This window comes from Protopterus annectens, chromosome 3.part1 (assembly GCF_019279795.1).
Source record: "Protopterus annectens isolate FY-2018-M chromosome 3.part1, PAN1.0, whole genome shotgun sequence".
In the NCBI taxonomy this organism is placed as follows: Eukaryota; Metazoa; Chordata; order Ceratodontiformes; family Protopteridae; genus Protopterus; species Protopterus annectens.
The window spans coordinates 1847789797-1847805186 of NC_056732.1; the positions used below are offsets into that span (position 1 = coordinate 1847789797).

At 39.5% G+C, this 15390-nt stretch overlaps 1 protein-coding gene across 1 annotated transcript in view; it reads right to left on the reverse strand.

Annotated features, from left to right (window-relative positions):
- Positions 1-12444: 12444 nt before the first annotated feature.
- Positions 12445-15390, reverse strand: part of LOC122797917 (zinc finger protein 302-like) — a 116271-nt gene continuing 113325 nt past the window's right edge. The window contains exon 4 of the mRNA XM_044066436.1: positions 12445-12461. Within this exon, the coding sequence (XP_043922371.1) occupies positions 12445-12461 (17 nt within the window). The remainder of the gene's footprint in view (positions 12462-15390) is intronic.

Genomic DNA, 15390 nt, shown 5'->3' on the forward strand with positions numbered 1-15390 from the left:
CTCTAACACTATAATACTAAATATCCTATCATGGACTCTGAAATAGATGTTTATATATGTTGCACCTGCTCCTGTGGCATAGTTCTGTTTGAAAAGGGTCAAAGAAAGACCTTATTTATCTAGTTAACAAATATGAATACAGCAAAGGGCTCTTCATACGTTAGCATTTGGTTTTCTATTACAACTGCAAAAGCTTGCCAAAAGATGTTAATGTTGCGTAACAAGTGAGGACAGTTCTTGGGTCTGAAGGCTGGGTCATAAAGACTAGACAGGTTAAAGGGACCTTTTCAGGACCTTTTATATAACTAAGAACACTGGAGTTTTGTACCTGGGTTTGAATCTTCAGGACCTTTTCTATAAGTTCAAAGTAATCGAACAAACATTGGACCAGGAAAATAAGGTCCAAACTATAAGAGGAGGCCCAAAATCTTTTACTCTTAGAGAAAACAGAATTATTGTGGCAATTGAGACTTGATGCATGTAGGTCACCAGGTTTAAATGAATTATATTCAATAACTTGTATATTAAAGCTAAAAAAACTGGTTAAGATAATTGGCAGAAGCAAGTATAAGGTAGAAATACAGAACAAAATACATCCCCCTGTCTTTAACCTTATGCACTACAGTACATGCTGGCGTTATCCTGAGTACAACATAGTCTTTATTAATAATTACACACTATACAAGAATTTATAAAATAAGAGTACCTATAATTTAATTTATTCTTTTACTTTTTGTATTCTTTACATAAAGGTACACAGTAATAAGTAGCACGTCAAAGTAGTGCGGCAAGTCAAAGTAGTGTGGCACAGACATCGACAGTTTGGATGTAACATACATGTATAAACACACATATTGTGAGTTTACCATTGAAAACTATGTACAACCCGAATGGGTTATGCAAACCGATGTTATACAGTGTTCACACAATTTAGTAAGAATTTTTAACTTTCAATTGATAACTTTTAATGTTTACAAGGTTTTACAATGTTACATAATGTGGTTGAATGTTTTTAATATTTATCAGACATACATGTAACATTGACACAAAGTGATGGTTTATTTAAGCCTACAAAGTGTTAAATTTAAGCGGAACTTTAAACATGTGACCTCAGTATCCATTTAAAGTTATGCGCGAATGGTGTGTTAGTATCTGAAGAAGTCTGTTCATTTTGCAGACAAAAAGCACTTAATACTGCACCGGATTTATTGTTTTATTTATTTGTTGTGATTCACAGCGGTCGTGCTGCATTGTCGTGTGTGCTGTTTATTTATTAAACACCTCATTTGTGTTTTACATTGGAGCTCCTCCTGTAGCATTATTGTTTATAACTAAGAACACTGGAATTTTGTACCTGGGTTTGAATCTTCAAGACCTTTTATATAACTAAGAACACTGGAATTTTGTACCTGGGTTTGAATCTTCAGGACCTTTTATATAACTAAAAACACCGGAATTTTGTACCTGGGTTTGAATCTTCAGGGCCTTTTATATAACTAAGAACACCAGAGTTTTGTACCTGGGTTTGAATCTTCAGGACCTTTTATATAACTAAGAACACCGGAGTTTTGTACCTGGGTTTGAATCTTCAGGAACTTTTATATAACTAAGAACACTGGAGTTTTGTACATGGGTTTGAATCTTCAGGACCATTTATATAACTAAGAACACTGGACTTTTGTACCTAGGTTTGAATCTTCTGGACCTTTTATATAACTAAGAACACTGGAGTTTTGTACCTGGGTTTGAGTGTATTCTTTTCCTTTTAAAGTCACCAAACAATGAAGCCACAGCTGCTACCTCATTGAGGAGAAAATCATACAGGACTAAGATAAATAGTTCTGAAAGAGGTGGGACACTTTGAGGATACAGCACATCTCAAGTAGAAACTAACTCTACAACACATATATGATGAGGAACTGTTCTCTGAGAGATGATCAACAGTTTCTACAATACAGATAATGCATAGGAGATTCATTCCCCTGCAATCCCAAATTTCCCAGCCACCCCCAGATTTATTCACATGTATTTCCTCTATTAGTAACCAGCCCTAACCCTTAAAAAAATATACGCTCACTAACAAAGCATATATCTGTGCTTTAGCAACAAGTATAACCTGACAGTGCAGCATTCAAGCAATTCATTTCTTATTTGATGCAACACACTTACCGATCAATTATCTTTATTATAACCCCAAATTCGGATGCACAAAATTCTGCCATATCCAAGCACCAGAACTGCGAGCTCCTCCCCAATATAAACTCACGCCGCACATTCTTCTCTCCGCTATTCCCAAACCCACCACTCCCCACACTCTCCGACACTCACACCCAAATCTCCCCACTGATACCCTGGCGACTTCTTCAATCCACCCTACTGCATTCCATTCTTACTCATCTTATATAAAAAAAAACATTCCCCTGCCACAGCTCACAAAACCAAAAGGCCACTCTTCAGAATATCCACATTCTTAGCATTTCCAGTTCAGATAAGAAACACTGAGCCCAGACTAGGTCCTCTTCCAGTCTGCAAACACCTCATCCATGCACCGTGTTCACTCTGCTGTGTGCTCTTCTGAATACACACAGCACTAAAACTCAAACAAATCCATGCTTTTATCAATCCCCACAACCTAGAGATCCTAGCAGGTAACAATATCCTTGCTGAAGTCCACCAATTAAAACTTTCAGCACCTTCTACCATCCTACAATCTCATACAGGACTCCCAACACAACCCATGGAGAGAGAACTCTTATCCTTTACAAAAGCAATCTTCACTCCATGCTAATTTTCCAGGCAAACTCCACATCACACACCAGTCCTAATTGGACCCTTCTACAATTTCCATTAAAACATAAAAATACCTCTGCAGTGCTTCTGCCTACCTATCATCACATCCTGACTCATAAAATACTCAAGCTTGGTTTTAACTATATTGTCCCACATTCCTAAAATCTGATTATCATCAATACTGGGGATAGATTACTTGGGTAACTACCTCAGAGGGGCTCTTTAAACATAGCCATCCTTCACAAAGGTAAGAATCAAACCCTGTGCCTTGTATCTATAAGATAACCACCTTAAGCATTATGTCATTCAGTCTAGTTCAAAGTGGAAGGATTCAAACCTTGCACCCTTGCCAAAGGAAGCAGCTCAATAACAAATCGGAGCTTTATTTGTCTGTGCTATCTGTCAATCTTAACTTCCTAGGACCCTAGCACCAGACATCTCCCACTCTTTAGCAAAATAAAGCCTTATTCGGCTCATCACCCAATCCACTAGACCAATTCTGAAATCCTCAAGTCGCCCAACACTTGACCTCATAATCACCAATATGTTCTCCTCTATCACCAGCTTCTTCATTCTTCCACCGTCTCTTAGTGACCATTGCCCAATTAGTTGCTCCAACACAAACAAAGCCATTAACTCCCCCAGTACTTAAACTGTTTGAAGCTCAATCTATTGCCAACATAATCAAACTAAAAGCACATCTCTCCCCTTTCTGCTAGTCCAACAACCTAGCTCTAGACGACCCAATCTCAAAAGGAAACACATTAACCACAATCCCTCACTATCTACGAGACCACTTTTTCATCATAATAAAAATTATCTTTAAATTCAAGAAAACACCACTGGCTATCCAAGGAGCTCAGACATCTTCTACAAATAAGATAAATCCTAGAGCAACTGGAAAAATAACCCTTCCACCAATCAAAATAAATTCACCAGCTTCAGAAACCTACCCAAAAAATCCATAATATCCATAATATCACATAACAGGAAAAAAAATAATCACATCTCATTAGATCCCCAAAACAATTCAGGAGGGACGTCAGCCTAATTATCGGATGTTACTCCCACAAACATGTTGTTTTCCACCACACACTGTGGCAATGCCAATCTCTCCCCTAAAGACTTCCTACTAGAATTCAGTAGCCTATCAACCCTGCAACCTCCTTACCCCATTCTTCCACCCTTCACCTCCCACTGCATTGTAACTTCAAACCAAACAAAATGACACAGAGCACCTCAAGAGCACACAGAAACCCCTCTTTGCTCAGACAATATCTTCTGTAGTTCATATACTGCTGCAGAGAACACTTCACCCAGCCTCTGACCCACACCTATAACCTTTGTATCACCACAAAAATAATACCCTCTATAACATAAACATCCACCAACCCCCTCTCAAAACAAAGTAACTTATCCTACTGTTCCCATTTCTGATCAATATCCATCCTCCCAATTTTAGGTAAAATGCTCCACAAATTATCTACAATCAACTTGTCCAATATATCAAGCAGTATCTCTTCCTTTCCTACAAACAACATGGCTTCAGGCTTGACAAAAGCACCATGATTGCTATCTGGTCATTCACAGAGAACATTCTAATCAACACTGACAAGGGCAATAGCACAGAGGCTCTTTTCAGACACCTAACCAAAGGCTTTGACCTAATAGATCATTCTCTTCTACTTAACTCTCTGATAGAAACTGGAATCAGCAAAGACTCTTTACCCTGGTACAAAAACCTTCGGCTCCAGGGCCGTTAGCCTAGTACACACCTATGAACCTATAAAATATGCACATTGCAATCAAAATAAATAGGAATCTCTTGAATACAGCCCAACTGGTTAAATGAGTCGTGAAAGGCTCCATTCTCTCACTTCTACTCTTCTCTATTTTTATAAACAAATTACCCACTGACCTCACCAACACCCACTTCTCCTCTATGCCAATGACATGGTCATATACAGATCTAATCCCTTCTACAGTATACCAAGACAAACGGTGGCAAGGCAGAGTGTTGTGCTAAAATGAATTAATGCAGACAGAGTATAATCCAATTTTATTGACCCATTAAGTGCTTTCATACTTTTTTCCTAGGACTTCGTCAGATTTCTTTCATCACAAACTTAAATACTAACCTACAATTAACATCAATTCTTGCTCTCTACTTATCTCATTAGAACCTTTTAAAAGACAGTACGTTACATAACAAATAAACCATAAACATCAAAAATAAAAGTAAAGATGATCACAATAAAAACAATTATAATATATACCAATGTCAAAAAGTTTAAAAGTCCAGCGCTGAAAAACATTTTTGTTCAAGCTTTAAAACTGCAATGTTATCAACATAATTAAAATGTTGTTCAAAAGAAATAGAGCCTTAAAAACTTGAGGGATTCCACTAGTCCACCAAAAATATATATTTGTTTAATAAAAATAAAAGTAAATATGGAGTTGGAAAAAAGTTATTTAGGTTAGCCCTATAATTTTGATGTTCTTTTTTTTTTTTAAACAGGCTTTACAGAAATGTAATTGTTAAGTCTTGGAGAAGTAATGGCATTCAGCCTAAATTGCCACACCAATTCTTTATAATATAAATGGTTCTACTAGTCTCCACCCCTGGGATCCTTGTCCGCCTGCTCCAAAATACAAAATAAAAAAACTCATCATGGAAAACTTATATAACAGTGAATGTTTAAATGAAGCATTATTAGGGTTCTTCATTTTTATACTAGATTTGTGCTCATGAATTCAGTTTTGCAAAGCTCTTTCAGTCTTTCCAATGTAAAAACATTCACAAGTTTTACAGGTTGCTAAGTAAATAATTCCTTTGCTGCAACAGTTTCCTTTCTTTAACCAAACTTTGCTTTGGGCTACAGTTTCTAATACAAGATAATCTTTGTCATACATAAAACGATAAAGACTGCAATTCCTACACTTTTTAGTGCCACCACCTTTTTGGTAATCCTATTGTAAGGGATTCCTTCACATATACTTTTTAAGTTGTAACCGTCTTAAACACAAATTTGGGTTGCATTCCTACAAATCCAACTAGGTCAGAGCTGAATCTTAGCATGTTCCAGTTTCTTCTAATAATGTTCTTAACACTTGGCACAATGTGGTTGAATTCAACAACTACAGCTTTGTTGAGTGAGTAGGTTCAGATTTAAAAGTATCGACTACCACTCCGACCAATGGCTTGTATTTATTCCCCCATCCTGCAATAACCTCTTGACATATGTTGGCCACAAGTTCCTTTAGGTAGCTTCTTCTTTCAGTAAACAAACTGAAATAAATCTGATCTCTTCCATAAAATCATCATGATGCGAAGTCATTCTTGCTACCCTTACACATTGTCACTTTACTAAACTTTGTTTCTATTTGAAAGAATGTGCACTGTAAAGGTCAAGGATGAGTTACTGAAAGTTGTTTTTTTATCAACTCTAGTCCTACACTTGCCTAAACTTGTCAAAAAGTTCTATGTTAGTAACCAAATAATTAATTTTAAACTTGTTGTAATTTTGTTTACATTTCAAAAATGTGGTGGTGTCATGGAGATAATTCAAAAATTCTCCAATCATCACCTCTGGCCCAGCCCATAAAATAAAGATGTCATCCAAGAATCTGACATATAACTGAATATATATGCCCAAAACGCGAAGAAAAAATGTGTTTTCTTTTCCAACTTAACAACACCAAGTTCACGTACAAGGAGGCACAGGCAGCCCCAATAGCAATGCTCTGTTTCTGCCGAAATGTTTCCCCCTCAAAAAATATAAAGTTGTTCTCTAAAACGACACTCATGAGCTCCATGTAAATGTTCATATCTTGACCTTTCATAAAATCAAAACTAGCAAGACTGTCACTAAAATAATCTAAACCTTCTTTCAAAGGGACGGAAGAAAAGAGGTCAACAATATCTGTAGTTAGAACCCGGTGATTAGATCATTGGTCAATCTTCCCAAAAAGTCACAGGAGTCCCAAACCATGTGTGTTTTAATGTTCATAGTAAATTTCAAAGATTGATCCAAAAATACCACTATGGAATGTATTTTTGATCCACTGGCTACCACAGTTTACCTCTATGGTAGACTTAAGATATTTTTATGGATCTTAGGGATCCCAAATATCGCAGGGACCCTGGGCTTATCATCCTTTAGAAAATCATAGGTCTTTGTGGTAATTCTTCCCCCTATATGCAAATCTTCCAAGATTAAGTCAATTTTGAGATGGGCAATATTAATTTCATTCCTACGGATCAATGTATATTTACTAGTGTCATGTAATATTTGAAACATAGCAGTCAAGTAATCTAACTGTACCCCCTCCTCCCTTGTCAGGTTTCATAATTCTTATATTCGAATTATGAATCAATTCGTCAAAGGTGGTTTCCTCAGCAAGATTTAAGTGATAAGATTTATGAAGATTTTTTATTCAAAGACAGCTTGTATAATTCTGTCATACATTCAGACACAAATACCTGCAAGACAGGATGAAGTGGGGGATTAAAAAGAATTTTCTTGTGACCTCCTTTATTTTTATGTTCATGTGTGTCTTCTGATTTATTAAAAATGAGTGCTAAACTCGTTTTCCTAATGAATAATTTTAGTTCTATGAGGGTATCACAAATGTTTAACCTCCCTGATGGAACAAATTTTAATCCCTTAAAATTAAATGGGTCCTGCAAGACTCCATTCCCTCACTTCTACCGTTCTCTATTTTCATAAACAAACTACCCACTGACATCCCCAACACCCACTTCTCCTCTATGCCAATGACATGGTCATATACAGATCTAATCCCTCCTACAGTATAATTCAATCCCAGTTTCAAGGAGATCTATACCAACTTTAACAATGGATAACCCTGCATAACCTCCTTTTAAACCCAATGAAAACTAAATTCCCCCTAAATGCAATATAGAAGAAGGAAGCTACTAAATGACAGAGCAAAATCCCAAAAAGGGAAGGCATCACTGATCAGTATTAGCAAAAAACTACGGGCACACATAAAATTGTCTAAGGCCAGCTTCGAGAGAAAAATTGCACAGGACACTAAGGATAATCACAAGGCTTTCTTTAGTTATGTTAGGAACCTGGGTGGTAATTCCCAGATATGCTCAGAATTAGTCCAAAATGACAAAAAATACACCGAACCCACAGACATTGTCAACATCCTAGCTGACAGGTTCAGCGCAAACTTCTCCCCTCCCCACCAAAAGGGCAAATATCTATCCCAGCAGAGTGCTGCCCCCTGACATCTCAGATGCTCAGGTAAGAGCTGCCCTCTCCAAAGCAAAAAACACAGCATCAATGGGACCAGACGGTGTCCCTGGCTGCGTCCTACATGAACTCCAAGAAGAGCTAAACCCAAACATAAAAGTACTGTTCAATCTCAGCCTTACTACAGGATATGTGCCCAAAGAGTGGCGTACAGTAACAGTGGTCCCTCTCCATAAAGGTGGTGCCTCAACGGATCCTGGAAACTATCGCCCCATAAGCCTGACTAGCTTGGTCTGCAAAGCTATGGAAAGGATCATCATGGACCTCATAAATAAAGATATTGGGGACGTACAAACACTGGATCCTACCCAGTTCGGCTTTGTTAAGGGCAGATCCTGCCTCTTAAACCTGGTTGATTTCTTTGAAACAGTCACCAAGGCAATTGACGAAGGGAAGGTGGTCCACACAGCCTACCTGGACCTCGCAAAAGCCTTCGATACAATACCCCACTGGCATTATAGATAAGCTCACCAGCTTAAATATAAACCCCTATGTCACTAGATGGATTGCAAACTGGCTCAAGGACAGAACCCACATGGTTAGAATTGCTGGAGCCATGTCAGACTCCAAACCAGTTACAAGTGGTGTCCCACAAGGCTCAGTCCTGGGACCTCTCTTGTTCGGTATATATTTCTCGGAGGTACAGGCCAACACGGAAGGACTGTGGCTGACCAAGTTTGCAGATGACTGCAAACTGGGCGCCATAATCGACTCTCCAGCCAACACAAGCATCCTCCAAAAGAGCCTCATAGAAACAGACAACTGGTGCCAGAGCCATGGCCTCAAGCTAAATGCCAAAAAGTGTATAGTCATCCACTTTGGCAAAAACAAAGTGCCCACAAATTACCACATAGGTGGTAATCCATTAAGTACAGAAGAAGTAATTAGGGACCTGGGGACCCAAGTTGATAGCAATCTCTCATTTGACAACCACGTGGCCAAAGTGGTTAGAAAAACATTTTATATAGCCCACCTAATCATGAAGGGATTCACATCTAGATCAGGGGCGCCATCGTGCCTCTTTACTCATCCCTCATCAGGCCCATAATTGAGTACAATGCCCCTTTTGGGATGTACCTTACCAGACACCTGCAGCAACTGGAAAGACCCCAAAAGTACCTCACCAAGAGGATCAAAGGGCTCAAACTGCCCGGTTAAAGAAACTCCAGCTCTACTCAGTGGCATACCGCCTGCTCAGAGGCGATCTGTGCCTGACGTATAAAGCCATGTCCAACCCGGAATTAATGGACATGCTGCACCTCAGAAAATCCAAATCCCATCGAGCTACGTGCTCGAGAGACTTGAACCTCAGCAATGAAATAAATAGGACATGCTGGAGGGACAGATTCATAACCCAGAGGCTCCCTTCACTCTGGAATAAAATCCCAGTCCAGGTTAGGCAGAGTCCCTCATTGACTCTCTTCAAGAGGAATCTTGATGAGTGGATGGGAGATCATAGGTTTACCTCGGGTATCACTTCTGTGTCACTGTTAGACAGAGGCACAGTATACTAACCTCGAAAAAGGGCATAGCAAAATAAATTTAAAATGGGTGGCGAAAGCCAAACACATTCTGGCTAGGCTTATAAATGCCCTAGGGCAGATAGCCTAGTATGAACCTATGAACCTATGAACCTATAAAGCAATGCTGTTTGGAACTCCACAAAGACCTCATAATCTTCAAAAGCAGCTTTTAATCACCTAAATAAATCCAGGATTGAAACCACAGACTTCTTCAAATGCCAAATTTAACCAGCTCATTTATTCACAGCTGCCCATTGTTTGCTGATGATGCCAGAGACCTTGAGTGATTTTGCAAGCATCAGAAGCCATCCAAGGCTCAGAAAATGAATCTACGTATAGTTTTTGCACTTGCACTGTGGATTCTCATCCACTGTGAATGTCTACTGTGTTATTTAACTGTTTTTCAGCATTATTTGAAATATTCAAACTGTTTCTCTAATTGCTGGAGGCCTGCTGTTCTAAGTAATTACAGTGTATGTAGTTAAATTGCTAAGTTAGTTCCTGGCATCTGTTTTATTGTTCCCAACAATCGGGCTCCAACCCAGTTAGTTTACATTATGACAGTCTAAGTCTGCACTCTTGTGGCAGGAGATTTCGCTCATCTGAGATGGGAGTTACTGGTACAAAGCTCACTGTGTGCTTATCTGTCTGGCCTGTGAGCTTGGGTAGTGTTAAACTTGTTTTTTTATAAGCATATTTAAGCCTCGCATTCGCACAAAGTCGCTCTTCCTGCAGTGGTGACCTACAGTGCCTTGTACATACACAAACACCAAAAGTTGAAATTTACCTGTACAACTACCTCAGAATTTTACCCCAGTCCCGCGGAACCCAGCAGGCAGTAAGTCAGCATGTTGAGTAGCACGTTTGCAACCAGTTAAGAATATTTTAGTTTATATTACCTTATCTTAGGACCCAGGACTATCATTGCTCAGTCAGCAGTTGGTTAGTACACTGGGCAGCATCATAGGCTAGGTTAGCTGCAGATTCATCAAGTAAGCACACACCTTTTCCAGTTATAAACACCCACCACTTCTATCCCTTGCAAGTACATTAAGACTGGTAATCATGAAAGGGCACTTTCCTACCATGTCTTGTTTCCAACTTGGGGGACATGGGCATCCTGAGGCAATGTAGCAGTTGCCTCATGTACACTGATAACCACTTAATTCTCAGACAAATACAGAATGTGAGGGCAGTTGCCTCATGTACACTGCCAACCACTTAATTTTCAAACAGAAAAATACAGCATGTGAGGGATGTACTTATACATTGTAACTGGAGGCCAAACTCTGACATACAGGCACAAAATGTAACCAACATGTTGCCTGCAACCCACAAACACATAGTACGGTGCTAACATGTAACCTTCTCAAGCCTCAAAGCTAAATCCTGAGAACATCTGCATGCACACAAACAAGACACTTACTAGCACGAAAAATAAAGTCGCATCTCAATGTGTCTCAGCTACCAAACCCATAAGGTAAAACATTTCACAACCCAACATTCTTGTCAAAGGTGATTCTACTGTGAGACACACTGATGTCCCCCTTATAAGCTGAATAAAGAGAAGGTTACAGTTAGTTGCCTGTCAGGGGCCAGGATCAGTCAGATCACGCAAGCACTTGAGTCCCTCAACCCTAAGTACCAGTATGACTTAGTCACAGTCCATATGGGAATACATGACCGGAGATGTACCTCCTGGACTAAATTTATTTTTATTTATTTATTTATTTTATTTAACATTTGTTAACTGGGAAAGTCAACTTGGAACAAAGCCAATTTTCAGCAGAGGCCAGGGAAGAAAGGCTTCAGATGTATGTTTTGTACCGTGAGAGGAAACCGAGCACCCGGAGGAAACCCACACAAACTCAGGCAGGACATGTAGAATCCGCATAGAAGGCATCCCAGCCGAGAACCGAACCAGAGAATCTCTTCCTGTGAGGTGACAACGCTACTGCTGCACCATCTCTGCATGTATATGAAGAGAGACATGATTGAACTCTCAGAATATTTGTCACAGGCAGGTATGAGCCAACACTGAGCAGTAATCTACCATATCCAAAGATGATTCCACAATACAGACAGAAAATGATCAACAATTGGCTTAGCAACTGGTGTCATTCCAAAGGGGTCCAATATCTGTCAGCCTGGGAGGACACAGTCAACAGACCACACTGCTTTGCCAGGGATGTTCTCCAATTGCCACCTCTAAGCTTTGAGGTATTGGTCAAAACATTATCCATCCCTATTTTGCCTATTTTAGGCACTACACAACAGATAAACCTTCCAACATAAGAAAAATTATCCAGCACAAGTTAAAGGTGTTACTGCTCAATTCCAGGAGCCTTAACAAGAAACTGCACTCCCTAAAAGCTCTCCTTACCCTGGAAAATGCTGACTCCTGTCAGTTACAGAAAAATGGTTTAGAGCTACAGAAAGGACTCTGGTGGTGCGTTGCTATAATTCCTATCATACGTTCTTCTCACCCACTGAACATGAAAGAGTGACACGGAAAAATGACATGTTGACTCCAAGACCCCTTATCAGCTACTGCCAGCAAGAAGTAAAAGAATGGAATTTGTAAAGTCCAAATGTGAGGCAGGAATTTAAAGCAAATTTCACACAATCATATTTCACTAGTTCTGTTCATAGGTTCATAGATTAGTACTAGACTAACTGCCCTTGCGAGACATTTTAAGCCTAGCCAATTTTCCCCTGTGAGATTCAAACCCTGTACCTTGTGTTTGTAAGGCAAACACCTTAACCATTAGGCCACCCTGTTAACTCATTAATGCCTACCAGCAGTCAATTACATTTTACATCCCTGGTTGCCAACAAGCTGGAGATCAACTTAAAACTGAAACTAAAAAGAAAAATGAAATGTGAAAAAGCATTTTCAACTGATTAAATTAGAAGAGTTTCTCACATCTAATATGTTTAATCACTGAACTGAATAACACACACTTGGTACCACAACTAAACTGAAGTGTAGCAAAAGCATTATGTGTGGTCTGCTTTTTAAGCACTGTTAGTTTGAATGTGACAAGACAGCTCACACCAGCCTACATAATTAGTACTGCAAACATGATTACGAACAGAGTGACTGAGACTGTAAGCATTAAGTTAAAATGCACCTTTGAACTACTGGTAAGGGTGAAGGAAAATGTGTTTTGCTTATAAAACAGTGTCACTGTCTTACAAAATGCAGTTTATCACTGCAGAATTAATGTAGCTTATACTAAACATATTCTTTCTATCACCCTTACTGTAGTTCCTAACTTTCCTATTCCTCTGTGAATATTGTGAAAAAAGTGTTTCACTAGAAATTATAACAGACCTTTACTATTAACTCTATACCAACAAGATATAGGTTCATAGGTTGGTACTGGGCTATCTGCCCGAAGGCATATATTAGCCGAGTCACGTTGTGCGGTATTCAAAGGGGCTTTAGTAGTTCCCTAGACCCTTGTACTAGCAGCTAGTACCCTTGGCCCCTATCTAGTAGTGCTGTTGGTGTGATCCCCGGTGTGAACTTTCTGTTACCCATCCACTCATCAAGGTTCCTCTTGAAGAGCGATAGTGAGGGGCTCTGTCTTATGTAGATCGGGACCCTGTTCCATAGTAAGGGAATTCTCTGCAAAGGGAATCTATCCCTCCAGCATGTTCTACTCATTGTTGTGTTGAGGTTTATATCCCTAGAGCGTGTAGCGCGAGTAGATTTGGTTTTGCTAAGATGGAGCATGTTCAACAATTCTGGTTTGGACATGGCTCTGTACGTTAGACAGAGATCGCCTCTGAGAAAGCGGTATGCAACAGAGAACAGTCTTAGCTTTTTCAATCGTGCTGCATAGGGCAACTGCTTGAGGCCAGTAATCCTCTTGGTTAGGTACCTCTGTGGTCTCTCCAGCTGCTGGAGATGTCTAGCCAGGTACATTCCAATTGGTGCATTGTACTGAATAATGGGTCTGATTAGGGAAGAGTAGAGGGGCACCATTACATCCTTAGATCTTACCTGTTCGTGATCAGATGGGTCACATAGAAGGAATTTCGAACCACTTTGGCAACATGGTTATCAAAGGAAAGCTGACTATCTACTTGGGTCCCTAGATCCCTTATTTCTTCTTCAGATTTCAGGGGATTACCTCCTATGTTGTAGTTTACGGGTACTCTGTTTTTTCCAAAGGGGATTACTACGCATTTTTTTGCATTTAGCTTGAGATCATGGCTTTGACACCATGCATCAGTCTCATTTAGGCCCTTCTGGAGGATCTCCATGTCGGCCGGAGACTCTATTATAGCACCCAGTTTCAGTCGTCCGCAAACTTAGTCAGCCACAGCCGTTCCGTGCTTGCCTGTACTTCTGAGAAGTATATGCCAAACAGGAGGGGCCCCAGGACAGAGCCCTGAGGCACACCACTCGTTACTGGTCTGGATTCGGACATAGATCCCACTACTCTTACTTTATGGGATCTGTCTGAGAGCCAGTTTGCGATCCATCTTGTGACGTAAGGGTTTATGCCCAGGCTGGTGAGCTAATCAATAATACCTGAATAGGGAATGGTGTCAAATGCTTTAGCAAGGTCATTATTTTAATATGCTATGAAGCTTTATTAAAGTCTTGCCATCCTTGTAAATCTCCCAGGGACTGTGCAAATCTGCAAGTCCCAGTCTGTTAAAGTTTGACTGGTTATGCATCCCGGTGAAGTCCTAAATCATTCAGAGTGATTGTACCTTAAGTCAGGCATGATTCTATGCCAGAACTGACAAACAGACTTTCACAGCACAACTATGTTAAAACATCTAACTGCAATACAGTATTGCACCAAGTATTGTTACCTCTAACCACAAGTTAAAACTGTACTAAACATGTCAAGTTAAAGGAATACATTGCATTATGTACCTTGTCTTTGCAAAATATTAGTGCAGTTTTGTACAGTTGTAGCTGTACAGAATGGATGAAGATCATGGAACTTCATCATAGCTTGTAATATCTGTCTGCATAAAACCCCCTTCTCTACTCAATATCTGTCTGCATAAAACCCCCTTCTCTACTCAGGAGTATATTAGTAACATGGCTTCTCCCTCAAAAACAAAACAAATAATGTGCTTTCCAATCAACTACAAGCTGTTTGATTTTTTCAAGTTTTAATTATTAATATTTACACAAATGTACCTTACTCTTCCCCTAATCTGAAACTAATTAACTGGCTAACTAATGCTTCCAACATACTACAGTCAACATCAAGCCACATGTATGGTACTCATGTCTGTGTTTTTAAACACAAAATAAACAAACTGGTTTAATTACTGCAAATAAACACGGCCAACTTCCTGATGCCCTAATGAACAAATACAATATTTCATGTTGCGGCTTACCTGGAAAACTTTGATTAAATGGAATTTGTCTCCTGCTGCTTCTGCAAGATGAACCTCCTCTCTACAAGGTTAGTGGCTGTCTGGTGCATTTATTTACTCATTTCTGGGCTTCTTTATTCCACTGACAGAGGGATGAACCTCCTCTCTACAAGGTTAGTGGCTGTCTGGTGCATTTATTTACTCATTTCTGGGCTTCTTTATTCCACTGACAGAGGGATGAACCTCCTCTCTACAAGGTTAGTGGCTGTCTGGTGCATTTATTTACATCATTTCTGGGCTTCTTTATTCCATTGACAGAGGGATTTTAACACAAGCTTACTCTACAACCCACTCAGTTAACACACTGTTCTTTTTTTGTATGTGTGAATTCATAATCACTGCCTCTTTTTTTTTTCCCAGTTTTCCTAGAAAATTCT